This window comes from Lontra canadensis, unplaced genomic scaffold (genome assembly GCF_010015895.1).
Source record: "Lontra canadensis isolate GAN:19392208 unplaced genomic scaffold, GSC_riverotter_1.0 scaffold7, whole genome shotgun sequence".
NCBI classification, from domain to species: domain Eukaryota; kingdom Metazoa; phylum Chordata; class Mammalia; order Carnivora; family Mustelidae; genus Lontra; species Lontra canadensis.
This window is the reverse complement of record NW_022631001.1, coordinates 7,021,597-7,045,438: the sequence shown is the minus strand read 5'-3', so window position 1 is coordinate 7,045,438 and position 23,842 is coordinate 7,021,597. Positions and strand designations below refer to the sequence as shown.

The 23,842-nt window shown below is 40.5% G+C and overlaps 1 protein-coding gene across 2 annotated transcripts in view; it reads left to right on the top strand.

Annotated features, from left to right (window-relative positions):
• Positions 1-23,842, top strand: part of HEPHL1 (hephaestin like 1) — an 86,151-nt gene that overhangs the window by 28,181 nt on the left and 34,128 nt on the right. For both annotated transcript variants that reach the window (XM_032852791.1, XM_032852790.1), the window contains exons 6-12: positions 1,572-1,740; positions 4,512-4,651; positions 4,802-4,933; positions 6,541-6,752; positions 12,698-12,848; positions 16,196-16,408; positions 21,509-21,722. In XM_032852791.1, the coding sequence (XP_032708682.1) occupies positions 1,572-1,740; positions 4,512-4,651; positions 4,802-4,933; positions 6,541-6,752; positions 12,698-12,848; positions 16,196-16,408; positions 21,509-21,722 (1,231 nt within the window). The remainder of the gene's footprint in view (positions 1-1,571; positions 1,741-4,511; positions 4,652-4,801; positions 4,934-6,540; positions 6,753-12,697; positions 12,849-16,195; positions 16,409-21,508; positions 21,723-23,842) is intronic.

Genomic DNA, 23,842 nt, shown 5'->3' with positions numbered 1-23,842 from the left:
CAGAACTCCATCCCAGGACCCTGGGATCATGACCTGAGCCCAAGGCAGATGCCCAATCATCTGAGCCACTCGGGCACCCCTGATGTTTTGATATACACATACTGTGAACTCATCACCACACTCAAACTAATTTACATATCTGTAACCTCGCATGGTTATCTGTGTATATGTGCACGTCCATGCTGAGAACACTTGAGATCTCAAAGAGTACAAAGTTTCAGTTACGTAAGATGAATGCATTCTGGAGGCCTACATACAGCATAGTGACTATGGTCAATACTGTAGTGTATACTCGAAATTTCCTAAGAGGGTGGATATTAAGCGTTCCTACTGCAAGATTCCTATTCTTACAGGGCCTCATGCTGTTATATGTAGGAAGAAACTAGTTCTAAAATCAAGGCATTCGCAGCTATTTGAGACTAGTAAAATTGCAAAGCATGGCCAGTGGTTGTGGGCATAAGCTGGTGTTTGTACATTACTGAAATATAGTTTTTCCTAAATTGTCCATACCTTCAGAAAAAAATTATCATAAAAAATTAGAAACTACGCTTAATTTTAAAAATCAATAAACCTATCTTAGGATAATGGTGTTACATTTTGAGGAACATTCTTTCTCTATTTTCTAGACTTTTATACACAAATGCATGTTACTTATAAAATGAAATGAATCTATTAATACTGTCCTTTATCTTACTTTTCCCACTTATTAATATATTAGAAATATATTTCCATGTTAGTGAATATAGAGCTACTTTGTCATGATTAATCCTCCCAGTGTCCTTTCAAAGGAGATGATGAATTAATCAACCGAAACTCTATGGCTTAATACTTGTATTTTCCCCCCATTTTGGGGGGGGCTATGAAAAACCATACTAAAATCCTCAGTTTACAGACATGTTGCAATTTTGTCTGATATTTCTTTCGGAAAACTCTTAGATTTAGAATTCTTGGCTCAAAGAGTTTGTTTTTGCTCTTAAAGCTATGGACAGATATACATTGCCAAATTCCCTTTTACTCTTTTCCCTTATTGTGTGAGCATTCCCCAATATCCGCCAACACTGAGAATTGTTAGTGTTTCCAATTTTTACCAATCTGATAAATGGACAACAGTGTCGCTTGGTTACTATTGACATCAAACTGGTTTTTTTTTCATGTGTTTATAGGTCGATGGTATTTAGAAAAATTTTGTGAATAATCTATTGATGTCCCTTGCCCATTTTCCACTGGGAGATTTACTTTCCTCTTTTTTATTTGCCAAATATTTTTACACATTAATCTTTTGTCCTATGGGTTAAAATATCCCCCCACTCACCATTTATCCATCCCTTTTAACTTCATTAAGGTCCTGTTTTCTGTACAAAAGTTTTGTTTGTTTGTTTGTTTGTTTACTTTTTAGTCTAGGTTATTTTTTCATGTATTTCATTTATTTTCTATTTGAAATATATTCTTGAAATTTTTAATGAAAAAGTTTTGCCTTCAATGTTTACAAAGTCAAATCTAGCTGTCGTCTCCTGTCAGATTCCTTTTGTGAGCATTTATGCTCTGGCTTGTGGTTTTCCTCTGTTCTGCAGCTGGGATGCTGGGACAATATAATGTTGGTAACTGCAAAGGTGATATTCCTCACCCCAAAATGAAGGGTCAACAGAGGCACTACTTTATAGCAGCTGAAAAAGTCCTTTGGGATTATGCTCCTCAAGGCTATAACAAATTCAGTGGTCTTCCCCTAAATGCTTCTGGCAGGTAAGTACTCTTTGCCGGCTGTTCTAAGCTTCTCCTAAGAGAGAACCCTGTTAGATCTTTACCTGGGACCTCACTGGTATCCCCAGCCCTTCTCCATAGATGACATAACGACACCACTTAAAGGGTTCTGAGCCCCATAATGTACATATGGCTGAGAATTGGTGGAGTATTTATTGTGTCATGATTGGCTGGTTATATCAAAGCACTACATTCATTCATTCATTCATGAAATGTTTCTTGAGCACCTACTGGGTGTAAATTGCAATGCTAAGTGCCACGAGAAATACTAAGCTTCCAGAGAATAGAATAAGGCCTTTGCACATGTGGAGATGACTGTTTTGAAGAGAGAATAAGACAGGGGTCTCTTTCAGTGGAGGTGAACTGGCCAAGGAAAGTTACCCTTTGTGGTTCAAGGACAGCCTGCTAAGTTATGCCCCCTCTACCCAGAGTGTCCTTTTCCTACCTATCCAGCAAAATGTTATTCTTCCTTCAAAATCTAATCCTAATGTTACCTCTTAAGTGATGCTGCCCCTGACTCCCAAGTCGTTAATCATTTTCTCTCTCATAGCATGTAGTATGTTTCAAATTAAATCTAACAATCCATTAAGTAAGTGGATGTGGACCCCTGTGAGTTGTTATTATAGAATCCTGTGCAATGATGTCTGTGAAATCATTTAATTTTTTTAATTTATTTTTATTTTTTTATTTTTTTATTTTTTAAAGATTTTATTTATTTATTTGACAGAGAGAGAGAAAGAGAGAGAGATCACAAGTAGGCAGAGAGGCAGGGGGAAGCAGGCTCCCCGCTGAGCAGAGAGCTTGATGTGGGGCTTGATCCCAGGACCCTCAGATCATGACCTGAGCCGAAGGCAGTGGCTTAACCTACTGAGCCACCCAGGTGCCCCTGTGAAATCATTTTAAAATGTGCAGTATGATACCAAGAATGATCGTTATTACCCTATGATCCCTTTTGTGTTTGAGGGAATGTTTTAAAAATTTTCTTTGTGATGGATAAGATACCCTTCATTCATTTCATCATAAATTGATTAATTGTTTGATTGATTGATGCCCTTGAACCTAACTTAAAGAATCCATATGAACCATATATGAGCCTGTTTGATATCGACACTCTAGATTGACTAGTATTTCTCTATAAACAGAATAATGAGATTGGCATTGGGAATTTTGTCTTAGAAGCCTTCCAGAATTCTGAAGCACCTTATAAAAATGAAATATTAGGGGTGCCTGAGTGGCTCAGTCATTAAGCGTCTGACTTCAGCTCAGGTCGTGATCCCAGAGTCCTGGAATAGAGCCCTGCATCGGACTCCCTGCTCAGTGCGAAGCCTTCTTCTCCCTCTTTCACTCCCCCTGCTTGTGTTCCCCTCTCTCACTATCTCTCTCTCTGTGTCAAAAAGAAAAAGGAAATATTAAAGCATATTTAACTGATAATTAATGTGATATATGAAAGCACAAAATAAAAATTAACATGAGGGTTGCAGAGAGGTGTAAGGCAGTCTTCCCGCCCTCGGATCAGAAAGAGGCTGTATGCACAGAGAAAAATAACTTGGTAAGTTACAAATAAGATCAAGATGAGTTGTCCAGACAAGTGAGTTCTCTGGGTGTTCAGAGAGAGCTAAGATAGCCAAAGAACACTTCACAGAGGAAATGGGACTTGAGCAAAATCTTGAAGAATAGTGGAGTTTATATAAGTGAATCATCAGGAGGGAAATTTTAGATGCAGGGGTCAGTGAGATCAAAATGACTGGATGGGGAATTTGCACAGGGGAGTGGAGGTTTGCCTAGAGCCATAGGGAGAGGATTGGGTAAACTGGATCTCAACCCCAGAGGTCCTATAATCCTTTTGAACTTTATCTGATTGAAGGATGTAAGTAGGTGAAGATGTTGGAGCAGGAAATGGCAGTGAAAATTACCATCTTGGAGGTTAATGTTGTAGTAGTGCGTATGCTGAAGGGAGAACCTGGAACAAGCTGAGGCAAGAGGGAGGGCATAGAGTGTGTAGCTGGAGCTTCGTAAAATGTTGCAAACACAAGGTGAAGGGGGCAGGTATGGGGGTTGTTGCAGTGGGGAGAAAGGCAAGGAAAAGAGGCAAAAAGGGTACAGAGAAGGAAGGATGAACAAGATAGGGAGAAAAGGCAGAGAAAGAAGACAAAGTCAGACTGTGTGGCTGCAAGAGTGGTCGTACCATCAGCAAAACTAAGGCCTCAAGAGACAGTGCTAGTCCGGATTCACACCACTGTAGTTCACAACTTGGGAATTTGGTATGTCATGTATATAGTTTATATGATGACTCTCCATTGGCTAAACTATTTGGTTAACTAGACACTCCATACCTTAATCATGCCAGATATGAAAGAGCTTACTAAAAGCAGAGAATATTCATATTGACATCAGCAAGAGAGAGAGGTATACTTACTCTGGAAAGAAACTGGTTAGCTCTTTACTTTGTAGAATGCCATTCTGGGACTCCAGTGCCAGTAAGTATGGAGTTCACCTGTGTTTTCTTCAGTCACTGGACCTCTGGGGAAGAAAGTATGGTGGCTAAGAGAGGAATGAGCTTGTCCACCATCCAGCCCTCTGGAGACTTTCAAAGCTGCCTGACTATTCCTGGGAACTTGGTTGAAGACTGGGCCATCTTTCCCGGGGAGATGGGTGGGTGAATGAGCTAAGATAATGAAAGGAAGCTCCATGATTAAGGCATCTGGTGGATATGTAGAGATGTGGTCTCAGTCAGGTTCCTATTCTTTACACAGTGACTCCGAGCTCTACTTCACACAAGGGGACAACAGAATTGGAGGAAAATATTGGAAGGCTCAGTATATGGAGTATGTTGATGCCACTTTTACTCGAAGAAAGAGACTCTCTGAGGCAGAAGCCCATCTTGGAATTCTTGGTAGAATAAAACCATCTGTCATGTTTTGAATGGGGGGAGAGGTCTAGTGGGGCATATATGTACATGGAATGAATCTTCTTCTCCTGCCTATATTCACTTCCCTCTGCCCCTTTTCATCCTCTTCTTCCTCCTCCTCTTGATATCTTTCAGGCCCTGTCATCCGGGCAGAGGTGGGTGATACCCTGCTAGTGACCTTTGCCAACAAAGCCGACAAAGTCTACAGTATTTTGCCCCATGGCGTGATCTATGACAAGGCCTCTGATGCAGCCCCAAACATAGATGGTGAGTCTCAGCCTGACCTCGTGGAGGAAAGAGGATGAAGGAACAGAGGACTTAGAACTGGGTAGATTTGGTTCAAATGCTTTTCTTACCAGCCCTGAGAGCTTTTGTGAGCTTGTGCCTTACTCTTTCCTTACTAACGCAGCTGGTGACACTTACCTCACAGGGCTTCGAAAGGAGCTCGAGAGAATTCAGGGCGGGGTCTACTCCACAATAGGCACTTAGGAAATGTTCATTTCTTTCCTTTTCCCACAGTAATGTAATAAGCCTCAAAGTGAGCTACATTCACAGTCACCCCCACTTCCCTAAGATGGAAAGTTTTTCAGCCACAGGTTACACGGGATTCTGTGGGTGACAGCTGAGGGTAAAATCTGATTTCTAGGGTTTGGTTGACATCAAAATCCTACACATGGTCTTCACTCTGTCTCTGTTGACAAATATTTATCTATAATCAGTCTTATGTGCTTACCATCATATTCAGCCCTCCCCATCACAGGGGAGGTAGCTCATCACAGAGTAGGTAGCAGAGACTCCCTACATGTAAGAAAAGGAGCTTCTGCCCAGTGGCCACAGGAACTAGGCTTCCACTCATGATACTGCTCTTGGGAACCTCCTAGTCTCCTGGGAAGTCTTCCCCATCCCTGCAACAGACATCACAAATGTCTGGGATACTTCATGCCCAAGGATGGGGCTAGGCCCAGTTCAGAGCAGGCTTTGAGGTGATGGTAAGAGAAGAGAAAAGGGAGGACTGGAGGGAGAATTCCCCCTCCCCAGACCCATCATCATTCCCTGCTTCTGCAGCAACCTCTCTCCTACCTGTACTTTCTCCTTGGTCAGAGTGCTCATAGTCACTGTGTGTGTGTGTGTGTGTGTGTGTGTGTGTGTGTGTGTAGGAAGATCACCAGTAATAGCCCAGATGTCTATATTTTTTATCATTTACCTTAGCAAATTTATTGGGTACCATTTTGCAAAGCTCTGGAGAAGGTGCAGAGAGTTTTTGGCCTCAGCATGGCTGGAGAGACTCAACGTATTCATTTGGCACTCCAATGTGTGGGTTGAGTGCCAAGTCTTTAGAATCAGACAGCCCTGAGTTTGAATCCCAGACCTGCCAATTACCAACTTTGTCACCCTGTGTCTTCCCTTACCTCCTCTATCTCATGGTTATTTGGCTTATTTCCCAGTTCAACCTAGATTTCAAACTGTTTAAGGATAGGGCTCTTGCTTAACTTTTTGGGGTACCCTCAGCAGTGCTGAGTACAATGTATTCCACATACGAAGACACTCAATGAGAGTTTGTGGATTTACATTTAATTGGTAGAGAGGCAATTATCACTCTTCATATTTGCTAACTCTAGTATTTGGGTAAGAAAGAGTATCTTGCAGAGACACTAAATGTAATCTTGGAAGAAGATAACCCTTGGATATAAGCTTCTTCTATCTCATAACAGCAGACTGTGGCAGTGAGCTCCCTGGTAAGATACACAACTGGAAACAACTGCCCTTCTACAAAATACATCAGAGAGAGACCCCAGGGCTGGAAGACCCAGTCTGACAAATTTAATGTTCTTGGCTCTTTTTTTGAGAGTAACTTTCATCTTTCATCTGCTCAGGATTTCTGAAGCCAGGGGCTCATGTGAATCCAGGTGAAACCTTCACATACAAGTGGATGGTGCCTGAGAGCGTAAGCCCAACAGCAGGTGATCCCCCCTGTCTGACCTATCTTTACTTCTCAGCGGTGGAGCCTATCCAGGACACCAGTGCTGGCCTTTTGGGGCCATTGCTAGTCTGTAAGAAGGGTGCTCTCAATGCCGATGGGACACAGGTAGGCCATCAAAGGTCACTAAATTCTCCTCAGTGTTGTATGTGGGAGAGGGCAGTAATATGGCTAGGGATTAGAGGATAATAAGGTGTCAGGAATGAAAAAAAAAATTTTGATTTTTCCTCCTCCTTCTTTGATTTTCCTCCTCCTCCTGACTTAAAATACAGAATGAGTATTTTATTTTTTGTAAATTTAAGATCTGAATTTAAATTTAAGGTAAGTTTAAGGTCTGAAAGTTACAAATGCCCACCCAGAAACCCAGGATTTCTGTTTGTCGTGGCTGGAATTTGGTGGGTCCCTGTCCCTGTGAATTGCTTTAATTCTAGAATCTTCAGAGATCTACGTGGACTGTGAATTGGGACCCTTTCTTCTTGGACAAGGTTTCTCAAACTTGGCCACATGTTAGAATCACAAAGGGACCTTTTAAACATCTTTCATTCCAGTGCTCCAAACTGATTAAACCAGAATTTCCAGGTGCTTTTCAGTGTGTAGCCAGGGTTGAGAACCACTGTAACTCACCACTGTAAGCTGCAAGTGAATCACTAGAGTCAAGGGTACAAAAAAGCATGTAGATAATTTCTTGAAAGTCCCAACTTGGAGGCATTGCTGGTTGCATTGACTAGTGTGGCAAAGCATAGTATTTCAAGCTATGACTACATGATATTAAACACATTGATGAAAGGAGGAAAATCTAATCATATAACCATTTCGATTTATTTCACTAATCAGAAATAGCAAGATTATTTATTTACATGGTATATTTTATAATGTTTGGCATTATAAGCACCCACTTTTAGGCTCCAGGCGATTTCTAGGTAGAGGACACAAAGTGTCTTGGTCCACCTCAGATTTTCATTTCCCTGCACAAAGTGCCAATTGTGGAAATATCTATTAGAGGCTCAATGTGTCACTGGCCCTCCAGGTGGGCCCTCAATAATGCATGTGTAATAAGATTGAACAGTTACACTGTACCCCAAGGTTACATAAGGCAAAGCAGAATGACCATCCCTATTTTAAAGTTAAAGAAACTGAAGCCCAAAGACATTGAGTGATATCCCAAGTAGTAAGTAGTGAAACTCAACGGTAACAGAGGGCTTTGGATTTCCAACTTTGTTTATTTTCCCAATACAATACCCTTCTTCATATAGCTAAATACTGAAGCCCAGGAAATTGAGTGCCAGAAAACTTCTGTGAGGTAGTTCCGATTTTGTCCCTATTGCATCCATTTGATGGTATTTTGGATGCTTGCTAGAAGCACCTCGTAGCATGTGAAGGTTGTTGCCTGAGTCAAACACCACTCATGGTCAGTAAATTTACATGAAGAAAAATTAATAGCAACCTGAAATACCCCACACCTGGGACTTGGTTGAGAGAGAAATCCATTTGGCCAAAGTTTTTTTCAATACGAAAAGTACTTATGAAACACATGCTAAAGCAGGTCTTCAATAGGTCAAAGCTTAGGTCTCTTCTCATTAGGCAGATCGAGAACACAAAAAAGAGGTATTTGTATCTCTTTCCAGGAAATTCTCCCAGGGGTGAATGGGTGTCACAGAATCTAACCAGGTGCTAATAGAGCCCTTCTCTAACACCCATGCCTTCTACAATGGCCATTTAATCAGATTCCCTACTTCGACTCTCTTACTCTCCAGCCATCTATGCCTATCTTATTTTGAATAGTTTTTATTTTGAATAATTTCAGACTTATGCAAAAGTTGCAAAAAAAAAAAAACCCAAGAATTCCCATATATCCCTCACCCAGATTCCCCAAATATAAACATTTTGCCTCATTTGCTTTATTAGCTTTCTCTTCATTTTTAGTTGTTTTTTTTTTTCCCCCTGACCTCTTTGAGTTAGGTAATTGACATGTCTCATCAGCATGTTTCCAAAAAGCAAGGTCATTCTCTGACGTAAATAAACATAATTATCCAGGTCAGGAAATTAGTCTAGATACAGTACTATTACCAAATCTGAGCACCCTTGAAAATTTTGCTGTCTTCCCAATGTCATTCAAAACAAAAGAAAACTATGTTTTGCCTCATCCAAGCTCTCACCTAGATCATGTATCATCCCCTCTTCATGCCCGTTTCTCCTGTGATCTGTTTCTTCACAGGGAAGCAAGTGTGACTTTTCTAAAATGCAAATAATATCAAGTCATATCCATGTTAAACACCCTCCACTAACATAACACACACACACACACACACACACACACCCTCCTCTAGTGACTTCCTATCACACTTAGAATAAAAATCTATATTCCTTAGCCTAGACCTATGTGCCCAACCTCTGACCCTTTCTTTGATATATCTCCCTCACTCCCTCATGCCTATTTCTTCTCCACCCATATAAACCTTTCTGTTCCTTGAACAGGCCAGTCTTATCCTTGGCTTAGTGCCTCTTTCTTAGGCTCCCTCTGCATGGAATGCCTTCCCCTGACCTTTGCATAGCTGGCTCTTTGTGTCACCTCCTGAGAAAAGCCTTCCCTGAAACCCAGGCTAAAGTCATACTCTATCACATCCCCTGACTGTCATAGGACATTTTCTTTTTTTATTTTTTATGTGTCTAGTATGTTTCGTCTAATGAGAATACAAGTAGCAGGGAGCAGGAAAGTTGTCTGCCTTATATTCATTCCTCAGAACAATGTCTGATGTACTGTTGACACTCAACTGATATTTATGGTTGAATAAATGAAATACAAGATAAGTACTCCATCTTCAAATTCATATTAAGAAGTTTAGGTAGCAGAAAAAGCCATGTTACACACACTCAAACATTAAACTTGTGGCCTGCAAGTAGACACTAAAAATTCCAGGACAACCTTATTTGCAAAACTCACTTCCCATATCCACATTTCAACACTCAAAGTTGTATGATGGATCATGATTCAGACCTCCCAGTTTCCCTGCTGCTCTGGGATCCTAAATCGTACTGTTGTAAGTACTCTTCACAAAAGATCTTTGTGCTGTGGACACTCGTCATCACTCAGATGCATTCCATGCACAGGTGGTGGGGTGGATTAATCCAAGTTCTCCAGAGAAACAGAACCATAAGGACGTATATGTAAACAGAAACAGACATATTATAAGGAACTGACTCACATGATTATGGAGGCTGAGAAGTTTCACGATCTGCAGAGAGAATCAGCAAGCAAGAAACCCAGGAGACACAAAAGTCCAGCAGGGTTAAGACCCAGGAAGAACCTATGTTTGAGGTTGAGTCTGAAGGCAGAAAAAAGTCAATGTTTCACTTCAAAGGCAGGGGGAATTCCCTTTTACCTGTGGGAGGGTTAGACTTTTTGTTCTATTGAGTCCTTCAACTGATTGGATATGGCCCACCCACACTGGGGAGAGCAATCTGCTTTACTCCATCCAACAAATTCAAAAGTTAATCTCATCCAAAAACATCTTCATAGAAACACCCAGAGTAACGTTTGACCTAATATTTGGGCGTTGCAGCTCAGTCAAGTTGACACATAAAATTAACTATCACACAGGGTCCTATCACCTACTTTCTAACCTTTTCCTGGATTTATTTCCCACCCTCACAGACCCAGGTACTTTCCAAATGACTTGCAGGTGATGAAGTTCTTCAACTCAACACTTTTCAGTGGTTTCTTCTTGTTTTATGGACAGTTGCAATCACAGATAATAATCACACTTAATGTTGAGCACTTAGGATTTGCCAGATGCTGTGTTGAGTACTTTACCTATATTATCTAATTTAACTTTCACCAAAAAAAGGGAAGTGGTGACTACTTTTATCCTCCTTTTGCAAATGAGGGATTGAGGACTTAGGGTAAATCACTTGCCCCAGTTTCCACAGTGGATGAGCAGAATGACATTAGAACCCCACACTCTCTTTTTTTAAATTAACATATAATGTATTATTTGCCCTAAGGGTACAGGTCTGTGAATCATCAGGCTTCCACGTTTCACAGCACTCACTATAGCACATACCCTCCCCAGTGTCCATAACCCAGCCATCTTATCCCTAACCCCCTACCCCCCAGGAACCCTCAGTTTATTTTGTGAGATTAAGAGTCTTTTATGGTTTGTCTAGAACCCCATACTGTTTTAAAAATATATTTGACCTGGGGCACCTGGGTGACTCAGTGGATGAAGCCTCTGCGTTTGGCTCAGGTCATGATCTCAGGGTCCTGGGATTGAGCCTTGGATCGGGCTCTCTGCTCAGCAGGGAGCCTACTTCCCCCTCTCTCTGCTTCTCTCTCTGCCTACTTGTGATCTTTGTCTATCAAAAAATGTGTGTGTATATATATACATATGTATGTATATATATGTGTGTATATATGTGTACATATACACACACATTTTTTAAAAAGATTTTTATTTTTATTTTTATCTTATTTTTAAATTTAAAAAGATATATTTTAAAAAGATATATGTTTATATACATATATATATTATATATATATATATACATATAACCTCTTAGTTCTCTCTAATTTTTTACATTTTACTTTTAAAAATTTCAAGTCTACATTATTCCTTTTCATAGCTCATGATCTAAAATTACTGCCTTCTAAAACAGCACAGGATAAAAGCAGTAAGTGAATATAAGGGATGGTGCAAGAATAAAGCAAAGGCTACCCATATCTTTGATAATACATTAGGAAAGCATCACAGAAGTGGGACAGCCAAACTGGCCTTTAAGGTTGACTTAGGGTGGCAGAGGTTCAAGCTAAAGGGATGCATGCATGAAAGACAGAGGTCTGCAGAAACAGCAAGTTCAGATTGCTTCAAAGAGTTTGGCCTCATTTTGGTTCAAACTGCCAGGAGGTATGGGCCAAGAGATGAGCCTGAGCAGGAAGGCAAGGACCAGATCACTCCAAGTTTAGACTGTATTGTCCAGTTTCAGTAGGCAAGAGATGTGATCAGTGGCATTTCTGGGGATCCCTCCAGAGTAGGCAGCAGGGTAAAGGGTGGGTTGGAGGAGAACACATTAGAGATAGGAAGATGGTTGAAGGAAAGAAAATATAGTCACCTCTCTGGTTCAGCTTTAAATAAAAGCATATTTCAACAATGCAAGATGCTACATGCTCAAACACAGTGATTAAGAATATACACAGTAGGAAGTAATCCATGGTCCCCTCAATTTCAACTTATGTTAACATAATTTAGCAAAGTCTCATGGGTTATGTGAATTCATTATTTCACTCAAAAACATGTAGAGTACCTTCTTTTCCAGGCACTTTTTTTTCTTAAACTGGGAACATAGAGAGGAACCCAAAATGTCCCTACCCTCACAAAGCCACAATGCAGTGGGACAATGATCATAAACATAAATTCATAAACAAAATATTATTGTGGAGACAAGTGCTATGAAGAAGAGTAGAGTGGGGGTGAATGGTGAGTTTGCAGGCAGGGTGGAAGCCAGGTGACTCTTTTACACAGGGTATTCAGGGAAGGGTACTCAAGGAGGTGAGATTTGTGCAGAGAATGGAATTGAGTAAGGGAGTGAGCCAGGCAAGCCTGGGGAGAAACTTCTAGGCAATGGGAACAGCGCATGAAAAGTTGCTGAGGCAGGAGTGAAGCTGGATGGTCACAGAAGAACAAAAGATCAGGGTAGCTGGAGTCAGCAAGGGATGGGGACAAGAAGACAGCTGCAGAGAGGTGTAGGCATGGAAAATAAAAGGGTGACGACCAGCCTGAAAACAGGAGTCCCACAGTCTAGAAAAGCTTCTGAATAAGGACTTATTTCTTCTTAGCAAGTCTAATGGGGAGGGAGAAGGATGTAATGAAGAAGATGAAATTTTAGGGTATAAAATGAATTTATCAGAATCACGCTCGGAATCCCGATTTGCAAAATGAGCCAAAAAAAATCTATGGCTGATGTCGGTCCTCATTTACTTGATGTTAACTTTAAAAGTGAAATAGAACAATTTCCTCCAAGCTCTACTCTTTACACATTCATCTCTTTCTTCTCTGTAGAAGGGAATAGACAAGGAATTTTACCTCCTCTTCACAGTCTTTGATGAGAACTTGAGCAGGTATCTTGACGAGAACATTCAGAGGTTCACATGGCGCCCCTTCAGTGTTGACAAAGAAGACAAGGATTTTGTGAGCTCCAACCGGATGCATGGTACGAACAATGACTTTCCCTTCTATAAGGGAAGGGATAATTGCATTTGAAGTGAAAATGTTTTGAGTGTTTTAAATGATCCTAATTTTGGTTTCTTGGATATTGTTCTCAGTCATGAGTCAGTTATTTCCTGACTTCATCTCAGAAGGTATGGTGAAACCTCCCTATCTCCCAGCAATATTGTGAAACTTAATTAATACTTCCGAAATACTTCATCAGCTTGAGATGAAGCCACAGAGAACATGAACTAGTGAAGATCACAGTACATTATAAAAGTACAAAATTACTGACAAAATGCCCTCCCTTGGGTTTGTAATCACATCGTTAAGTCTGATAATCCAAGTGATCATTAGCAATAAACATTCAACAGTAAAGCATTTCTTATCAAGTACATGAAGGCCTGTCCAAAGTGCTAATTTGTAAAACACTACCCATTCCTATCCCAGATCTTATTTAGAAGGAATTGCTTAATTCCCCTTCTCTGTGTCTCTTATATCAGTTGTAAGAGTGGCAAGCCACCTTGTAATTGCTGTGAATTACACAGGATTCTCATTAGTCTTGGGCACATTACCTAAGGTGATAGAATAATGAGCAAGAGTCCAAACTTAAACAACTACTAGAGGGCGTGCTCAACAAAGGGGACTGAAGCAAGTACTCTAAGAGAACAGGTGCCAAATTGCTCATTTTAGGACCAAGGATGACAACTATGTATTGCCTTTGAAAGATTACAGGAGAATAACAAAATAGTCCCTAATCTCCCTTCCCCACAAGGAAGTCCAAAAAGTCCAAGGTTCCAAGTGACCCACAGCAGGCAGCTCACAGACTCCTATGGTCCTGGGTGCTCCATGCCAACAGTCTCTTCTTGGGCCAATGAAAAGCACTGAGTAACTCACTTTCAATACCATCGTCTATAAAATTGTTGTTATACCTGAATAATGAAATTTACTTCCAACCTTCCTAGTAACCAAAAAAAAAGGGGGGGTGGAATAAAGTGGAAATGAGGAAACATAGCAATTCCTTCATAGAAAAACTAAGTTGCAAAAGAAATTTATTGTAAGACAGGCCTGTAAAGAGAAAGAATTAAGCCCCAGTGGACTGTGTCACATCCAGCCCTGCCCTGGTTTGACAATGTGAAATACACTCTCATATATTGGATGTGTAGAATATGCCACCTTGAAAGTGCAAAGAAAGCAATGTATTTTAATTTAAATTTTACATTAATTATAAATTGAATTCTAGCCCCAGGCTTACTTGCATGGAGTAGAAGGAAGAATGATGGCAACAGTACGGAAGAGAAAGTACCTCACATAGTAGATGGTACTTTGCATTACACCTGTTATATAGTCGATATTCAAAGGTGTTTGTTGACCTCCTTCCCTCAAGATCATCCTCAGTGACTTGTGAGCTGTCCTTGGGGGTCTTTTATGACAAAAGAAAGGGCCATGCCTCCAGTAGTTCTTGGGTTAGTCAACAAATATCGACTGGGTTAGGCAACAAGGCTACACAAGAAGACAGAACAGTGTAACTTCTTTACCAGACCTCCTCATGGGCTTTGGCTACCTTTAACTGAGACTATAACCAGCAATGACATCATTCTTTCAGGAAGTGTTTAGAGTACTAGAAAAAAAAAAAAACAAAAAACAAAATAGAAAACAAAAGTATTTGTTGAAATACAAATACAGAAAGAGAGGATTTAAACTAGAATTCCGAGGTAAGAGAAGATTCTCTACCAGCCAGCCAAGGATGAAATTATTAGCACCCCAAATTACAAAAATCTCTTTAACATTCAATGGAAAAAATTAACATAATTTATTTGCAAATCATTACCGAAGATTTTTTTTTTTCTTCAGAAAAGGCAATGTTCTTCTCAGAAGCCTCCAGGCTTCTTAGACTTTCTATTAATAATCCCAGACATCTGAGTAAAATTACCAAGTATCACTGGTTCTGCAGACACAGAAATAAAAAGAGACACAGAAGTAAAAAGTAATTTTTTCTAATAATGGGACTATAAACGAAGAGCACTCATAAATGTGATAGTTGTTCTTTCCTACTATGGACATTAATAACTAGTAGGGCAGGGATAGAATCTTGATCTTTCTCAGGAACATCAAGCGTGAGACATAATTACATGTAATCTCCCCTCAAAAAGTGCTATTCAGTTAATATATTCATGCCTCACGGAGTTGGAATGTGGTTTCTAAATTCTTTTCAAGATGTTTCTCCAGGTAGTCACTATCAGTGGACTGAAGTTGATGTAAAAGAGGAAAACAATTCTCATTGTGGGAGATTCAGAAGGTCTTCATGACCTAAGTCATCATTATTCAAAGGTCCTTTATTTTACTGAGGTAGGGAAATGAAAGTATCCAAAAGGTAAAAGTATTTACTCAAAGACTGCCACTTATAATTTTTAAAAAAAATTTTTAAAGTTTTTAAAAATTTATTTGATAGAGATCACAAGTAGGCAGAGAGGCACGCAGAGAGAGAGGAAGGGAAGCAGGCTCCCCGCTGAGCAGAGAGCCCGATGTGGGGCTCGATCCCAAAACCCTGGGATCATGACCTGAGCCAAAGGCAGAGGCTTTAACCCACTGAGCCACCCAGGTGCCCTGAGACTGGCCTCTTATAACTCAGCTCCCACTCCCCTGCAAAAAAAAAATCTCTCTCTTCTGACCAGACATGCAAGGTCAATAACAATCAATTGTGAGTTTTTCCAATGGCGCAAGATCCAATAAATCAGTAAAGGGATGTCTGGCAACTCTTGGAATCAAATGCAAATCTGTTGGCAGATGAAATGAAAAACAAAATGAAATGAATTAGCAAGGTGAGAAAGGGACATTTGAAGGAGATAATAGGAGAAGAACCTCAAAAGAAAATGATTTTCATAGCAAGAGTTCTAGAGCAGGCTTTAGGGAAATTGATGAAGTTCATAAATATATTTACAAGGACGATGCTTTTCATAAACTGCCAAATGAAAATGCAAATTGCGGGATATCATATTACACTATCAAACAATTTGTCAGAAAAAAATTATGCCAGAGAAAACCTGATTTATTTTTTATTGATTCTTAGGACTTGTGCCCTTGTGTATATATGGTTAAATACACTATTTTCACAATTTTCGTATATTTTCATTCTTCATTGTTCAGTTTAGTCTCCAATTTGCATTGATTCCCTGTGTGACTTTTCTCTAGTCTTACCTACTCTTTGGTAGTAAGGATCTTCTGTAAATAGTTTAAACTTGAGCACGGGAACAGACTGCACCCCCCCACTAATAATCCTCAACTAGAATGGCGTGTTTTCTGTACCTACAAGATCATCGTGGGCTCTGACTATGTTTTCCTTTCATTTAGCTATTAATGGCTTTATGTTTGGCAACCAACCGGGCCTAACCATGTGCAAAAAAGATAGAGTTTCCTGGCATATGATTGGAATGGGCACCGACACGGATATGCATGGAGTTTATTTTCAAGGGAACACCATCCACATACGAGGGACTCACCGCGACACCCTAGCCCTGTTTCCCCATACCTCCACTACGGTTTTCATGCAGCCGGATCATGCAGGTAAACTTGGCAGGATCGTCTTCAGTGACCAAATTCCTATCTTCAGTCACACACTCTAGAAGAAATTGGCTGAATTTGGGCACTTCAAGGCAAACAGCCTTGGTTACAGTTGGACAATCCTAACTATTTTATTCCAAACACACAGTATAAAGAATAGAGGAGATGTATCTAGAATGACACAAAGCAGAAGTCAAGTCCTCCAAACAACCTTGCCACACAAATCCCAGGAGAGTGCTCTTGATTCATTCCCAGGAATAATTTGGCCCCAAGAAAAGGGGTATTTCTTGTTCTTTAAGGCACATTTTATCTGCTGCTCTGAAGAATGTACCAGGCATGGACAGCCCCCGGATGCTTCCAAGTTATGGGTATGACCCTGGTTCCCCTTGTCTAGAGACAGATAATAGCCTTTTGATAAGTAACTTGGAGACTTCTTCATTTTCATTCTGTTGAGCACCCTTGGTTTCCCCAGAGGGGAAGGTGCATTGGGTCTGAAGTCTGTAGAGGGCCCCTTGAAGTGCTAGTACTCATACCTTCTCTTAGAGATTCCCAAACTAATTACATAATTGGGGCATTTTTATAAAAGATACAGGGCAACACATGGCAGCATATGTTACCTGTCACATGAAACATAAAGATAGCAGATGCTATGGGCACTCAAAATATTTCTCCAAGCCAACGTTTTCATTAGTTTTTAAAAGAAACTGACTCTTGATCTTGACTCCGGTCATGATCTCAGGGTTGTGAGATTGAGAACTTTTCGGGCTCCTGCTCAGTAGGGAGTCTGCTTGAGGTTCTCTCTCCCTCTCCCTCTGCCCCTCTGTGCCTCCCACAAATAAATAAATAAATCTTAAAAAAAAAAAAAAAGAAACCAATATGCTACCCAAGATGAGTACTTGCTGACTCTGTGTCCTCTATGAATTGATGTCTACTTCTTTATTTCACACTAGAAGTGCAGTTTCGATGCCCCTCAGTGTCATTGGTTAAAAACTTAGGGCTTGTGCTTCAAAACTTTTGTCCAAGAACTGCCTGAAACTAGGAGCTCCACAATCCCTCCCTTATAGACTTTGAGGATTTAACCTTTCAACATTAGCATAATTAATCAGTTATGAATCACCCAAGGCAAGGGATGGCTTGGACACAATTATTTTTTAAAATATGCTCTTCAAGATCAAAGATAGGAGAGAAGGGAAACGGTTTTAATCCATAGAAACCGACATTCAAAGCTACAGCTGGCTGGAATAATTTTAGGGACTTGGTTAATTATTCCAGTGCCTTGCATATTACACATGTGCCCTCCAAGGTTATAAAGAGCTATGACAAAGTCTTCCAGTTTAAATCTGGTAGTGAGTAGAAATCTGCAACTGCTTAATAGCTTGGTCATTTCACCGATTCCTGTCCCATATCTACAGACCAAAAATAGTGCCCAAAATATGAGTAGACCCTAGGCTGCAACTCAAATATTTTTCCTTTGTTCTTGTTTTTTAACCACTTTATTGAGATATGACTGATAAACAAAAACCTATAGGTATTTAATATATACAAATCAATGAGTGATGTTGAACATCTTTTCAGGTGCCTGCTGGCCATATATGTCTTCTTTGAAGAAATGTCTGTTCATGTCTTCTGCCCATTCTTTAATTGGATTATGTGTTTTGGGGATATTTAGTTGTATCATTTCTTTATACATTTTAGATACTAATCCTTTGTTGGATATGTCACTTGCAAATATCCTCTCCCATTCAGTCGGTTGCCTTTTAGTTTTACTGTTTTCCTTTGCTGCAGAAAACTTTTATTTTGGTTTAGTCTGGTAGTTTATTTTTGCTTTTGTTTTTCTTGCCTCAGGAGACATATCTAGAAAAATGTTGCTATGGCTGATGCAGAGAGTTACTATCGGTGCTCTCTTCAAGGATTTTTATGGGATCAGGTCTCACATGTAGGTCTTTAATGCATTCTGAGTTTATTCTGTGTATGGTGTAAGAAAGTAGTCCAGTTTCATTCTTTTGCATGTTGCTGTCTAGTTTTTGTAACATTATTTGTTGAAGAGACTGTCTTTTCTCATTGCATAGTCATTCTTACTTTCTTGAATATTGATTGACCATACGGTTGTGGGTTAATATCTGGGTTTTGTATTCTGTTCCATTGACCTCTGTGGCTATTTTTATGCTAGCACCATCCTGTTTTGATTACTACTGCTTTGTAATATAACTTGAAATCTGGAATTGAGAGACCTCCAATTTTTTTTCTTTTTCAAGATTGTTTTGGCTTTCTGAGTGTTTGTGGTTTCATATAAATTTTAGGATTGTTTGTACCAGTTCTGTGAAAAATACCATTGGTATTTTGATAAAGATTGTATTAAATCTGTAGCTTGTGTTGGGTGGTATAGACATTTTAACGGTATTTATTTTTCTAACCCATAAGCATGGAATGTCTTTCTTCCTTCTTGTGTCCTCTTGAATTTCTTTTATCAGTGTTTTATAGTTTTCAGAGTAAAAATCTTTCACCTCTTTGACTAACTTTATTCCTAGATAGTTTACTGGTTTTGGTGCATTTGTAAATGGGATTGTTTTCTTAATTTCCCTTTCTGCTGCTTTATTGTTAGTGTATAGAAATGCAACAAATTTCTGTGCAATGATTTTGTACATTACTGAATTATTTATCAGTTCACATAGTTTTTTGGTGGAGTCTTAGAGTTTGCAGATCAAAACTGCAATGAGTAATTGTACCTGTCATACCTATCAGAATGGCTAAAATAAAAAACGTAAGAAACAAGAAGTATTGTCAAAGATATGGAGAAAAAGGAACCCTCATGCGCTATTGGTGGGAATGCAAACTGGTACAGCCACTGTGGAAAACAGTATGGAGATTCCTCAAAAAATTAAAAATGAAACTGCCCTAAGATCCAGGAATCACACTACTGGGAATTAACCCCAAATACAAAACACTAATTCAAAGGGATACATTCTCCCCTATATTTATAGCAGCATTGTTTACAATAGCCAAACTATGGAAGAAGCCCAAATATGGTTAAGGAGGATGTAGTAATATATACAATAAAATATTATTCAGCCATAAAAAGAATGAAATCTTGCCATTGGCAACAACATGGACAGAGTTATAGAGAAGTGAAATAAGTCAGAGAAAGACAAATACCATATGATTTCACTCATATGTGGAATATAAGAAACGAAACAAAGGAGCAAAGGAAAAAAGGAAAGGAAAGGGGAAATAAAAAAAAGGAGAGAAGGAGACAAACCAAGAAATCAACCCTTAACTACAGAGAACAAACTGGTGGTTACCAGAGGGGATGAAAAAAAAATAAAATGATAGGAAAAAACAAACAGCTATTTATGCATCTAAAAAAAGAACAAATTGATGAGTTGGGAAGTAAGTATACATCTGTGAAGCTGTCACCATAAAGCCTTAAACTCCTCTTCGTTCTTAAAGAAGACAATTCCTTGGCTAGCGGAAAACATGATGAACAGGTGAATAATGGGCTTTCTGGCGAACACCACACCCAGTGGGAGCTCTTCCTTTTTTATTTATTTATTTGCTTGTTTATTTATTTATGTGACCTTTTTTTACTTTTTCAATGTTCCAAGATTCATTGTTTATGCACCACACACAGTGCTCCGTGCATTATGTGCCCTCCTTAATACCCACCACCAGGCTCACCCAACCCCTCACCCTTCTCCCCTCCAAAACCCTCAGTTTGTTTCTCAGAGTCCACAGTCTCTCATGGTTTTTCTCCCCCTCCGATTTCCTCCATCTCATTTCTCCTCTCCATCTCTCAGTGTCCTCTGTGTTATTCCTTATGCTTGACAAGTAAGTGAAACCATATGATAATTGACTTCCTCTGCTTGACTTATTTCACTCAGCATAATCTCTTCCAGTCCTGTCCATGTTGCTACAAAAGTTGGGTATTCATCCTTTCTGATGGAGGCATAATACTCCATAGTATATATGGACCACATCTTCCTTATCCATTCGTCTGTTGAAGAGCATTTTGACTCTTTCCCCTCTTTCCACAGTTTGGCAATTGTGGACATTGCTGCTAAATGGGAGCTCTTCCAATGTCTGCCCTCAGAGCGTCTTCTGGTTTCACAAAGACCCTTCCTCATGAGGGTCCTGCTTAGTGCTGAGGGGGCTAGAGCACCCACTGAAACAATGGGTTCTTCTCATTCTCAAGGGGTAATCTGAAATACTTTGATATGTACAGCATGATCAAAGCTATCACTGTGCGTTGGATATGGGTAATGAGACTAATCACTGATCCCTTGCCTCTAAGAACAGAGTCTCTATGAAAGGAAAGGAAGAATTATTGATCCAATAACTCCACTGACAGTTAATAGCTTCCAATAATTTTGTTTTATATAATTTTATGGTGGGTTCCATTAAGATATATCTACCTGATGCCAATCTAGAAAATTGCACCATTTTATAAAATTACGTAATTCTCAGACATGATTGCTGGCATTATGTAGGGAAATCTAGTTGATTTTCTTTTTTTCACACTTGGCATAATGTTGACCTACCACGGTAATGAAAGCCTCCTTTGTTCAAAGGATTAATGAATAATAATAATAGCAATAATAATAATTTAATAGTAATATTTTACATGTGTATTTTACTGTATATAGTTTATGAAATCCTTTAGGGCAAAATACATGATTTCAGAAATGTGCCCTAATTTAATTTAGAATATTAATCTTACAGGTAATTAGTTCATTTTAAACTGGGCTGGGCTAAGATAATCATACCTATTGGTGACTTTCCAGGAGCAACTCTCTTCTAACAGGTGTGTACAGTAGGGAAGACCCAGAGAAATTATTTCTTGGTAGCAACTTTGCAAGTTTTCATTTTCCAATTCCAGATGAATTTCAGATGGTATTTCCCACCCCACCCCCCCGGTAAGTAAATATATTCACAGTGATTTATTCCCCTTGGAGTCTGGCTGGAAAATACAATATAAAATTGGTATTTTAAAGATCCGTCTTACAAGTTATTTTCTTGGGGAAGGGAATGCTGTAGATTGCTAGCAGACCAAAGCCACAACTGGAACAGTCGAGTTCCCTGCACAACGCCAAGCCGTTTCTGTTTCAGGTATTTTCAGGCTATTTTGTTCCACCATGCACCACTTTGTGAGAGGCATGAATCAGATCTATGAGGTCAACAGCTGTGGCAACAAGGACCCTTCAGAGCAGCCATACGGGATGATAAGAACCTTTTACATCGCCGCTGAAGAGGTAGAATGGGATTATGCCCCTAACAAAAACTGGGAGTTCGAAAAGCAGCACTTGGACGCAGGAGGGGAAAGGTACCACAGGCAAAGCCGCCAAGTCTCTTGGGTGGGGTTGCACATGCTCCGTAGATGTTTCTCAAGTGGGGACACCTAACATTGCCCTGGTTTTGTCTGCACAACTCTGGTGGACAGAGACTGTTATTGTGAGCACAAAACAGGAGGCAAGCTGCCGGTCTGCCTCCCGGGAGGGGCGTCTGAAGTCATTTGGGGGTATACCCCGCAGCTCAGGGCATCCCCTGCTCGCGGTGGCTGGTTGCAAGTGTGGCTGTCCCAAGCATGTGTGTGCCTTTGAATGAGCGCCAAGCTTGAGAGGGTTGGGGAAAGAGGCAGATCCCAGTGACTGTGAAGGGGGACTGTGAAGACAAAATGGTACAGAAGGAGGCAGAGGCAAGGTGAACAGATGGGTGGATTTAGGACCGCAGGGAAAGAGCCTTCATAGGATGGGGAACAGCCTAGGAGCAGGTAGGAGGCATTGCCTTGGCAGAGATCCCCAAATTAAGATGAGCAGGCTATACCCAGAGAGTTCCCAAGACTGACCCTCCCGGGACAGTACTGTCAACCAGCGCTAAGCACCAAAGGGTCCACAGGGCTGGAGCATGGCGTGGGCGTGTGAGCTCTGGTCCCCTGCACACACTTCCCCTGTGTGCACTGGGGTAGAGTACAGGGTATAGAGGCATCTGCCAGCTTGGATCTGTAGACCTCCTCCCCCAAGTTCATACGCTCCCCTCAGAAACACCCTGCTGCTTGGGTATTTCCTGCCCCATATACAGACCAGGAGATTCAGTGCAGAAGGTTAAGGCTAACCTCTAGTCGTGGGTCCTGGAATTGAACATAGACCTTTTTGAAGGACAGATCTGTGTTCTCACCACCAAGCCATGTTAATTTGCATGTATTTGTTCCTCTTTGTTCTGTATTATCCGCTCCCCGGTCCCCTGGCCCCACTAATTCTTTTTTGCCATGCCACACACAAATCCTCTATACCCAGCTGTTCCGATCTTAACGCGTCTTTTTTCCTGTTCTTACTTGTTGGCCTGTTTTGAGGGTATAGATTCCTGGAAAAGAAAGTCGAACAGCGTCACCTTACGGATAAATGAAGAAATGAAATGACTCTTCCCTTCTAAAAAGATTTGCCTCAGGGACAGGATGATTTAAAATTTGTTCCCATAACTCACCAACCCATTTATTAAACCAGACACTCCTGTCTTGCAAAACCAGTGTTGCCGATACCAGCTCCTGACTGATGCTGGGTCAGTGGAAAATGAAACGAGGAGTGATCCAGCCTTTTCTAAAATGATGATGTTTACTAAAAGGCTGCTAGAACTAAAGAAATAATGGCATAACAATTTTGTGGTATGTATATTCTTAGCCCATGAGAGTGTAAGAGGCATAGCCATCATGATTTTCTCGAAACTTAGGGTAATTTCAGTTTTCCGACCATCTGCTCTCTGGACTGGCAGGAGGTGGCAGCCTCAGTCTTCTGGGATTGTCTCCCAGCAGACAGAGATAGAGGGTGCTGGCTGTGTTTGCCCTCTGCCCTGCCACTCAGAATATTGCCCATAAATAAATGAAAACAAAGGAAAAATGAGAACCTGTTCACATATTCAAAGTGCAGTGGACCCATAGAGAATAACAGTACAGATGGAGATGACCGGGCCTCCTAGAGGCACATCTGAGGCACCTCTGCAGCTGGGAGCCCAGGGACAAATGCCCCTTCTGCCCTCCAACTCTTATGCCTCTGTCTTTTGAGCCAAAGCCTTGGGAGTGTGGCTTTACCTGTCCATACCTGTCAGTGTGGGTTATCCTTGAGACATTCCTTTATCCTGGTTCGCACAGACTCTCTGCCTTACCTTGGGGACCCAGATACCTTTCTCTAAGAGCTTTCTCAGAACACACTGAGAAGGCCTCAGGATCCCAGAAAAGCAGCCAGCGGGACTCATCAGCACAATGCCAGGATTTGTGCTGTGGGAGACAATTCAAAATCCGAGACAGAGTTGCTCTAGGGAAATAAAGCTGTATTCCTCGGACTCCTGAACTTGTGGACTGATAGGCATTTAATTTCATCAGCGTGAGATTTGAGACAATAACGGCCATGTATGGAGTGCCCACCATGTGCCAGGCATTTTGCTAGGGTTTTT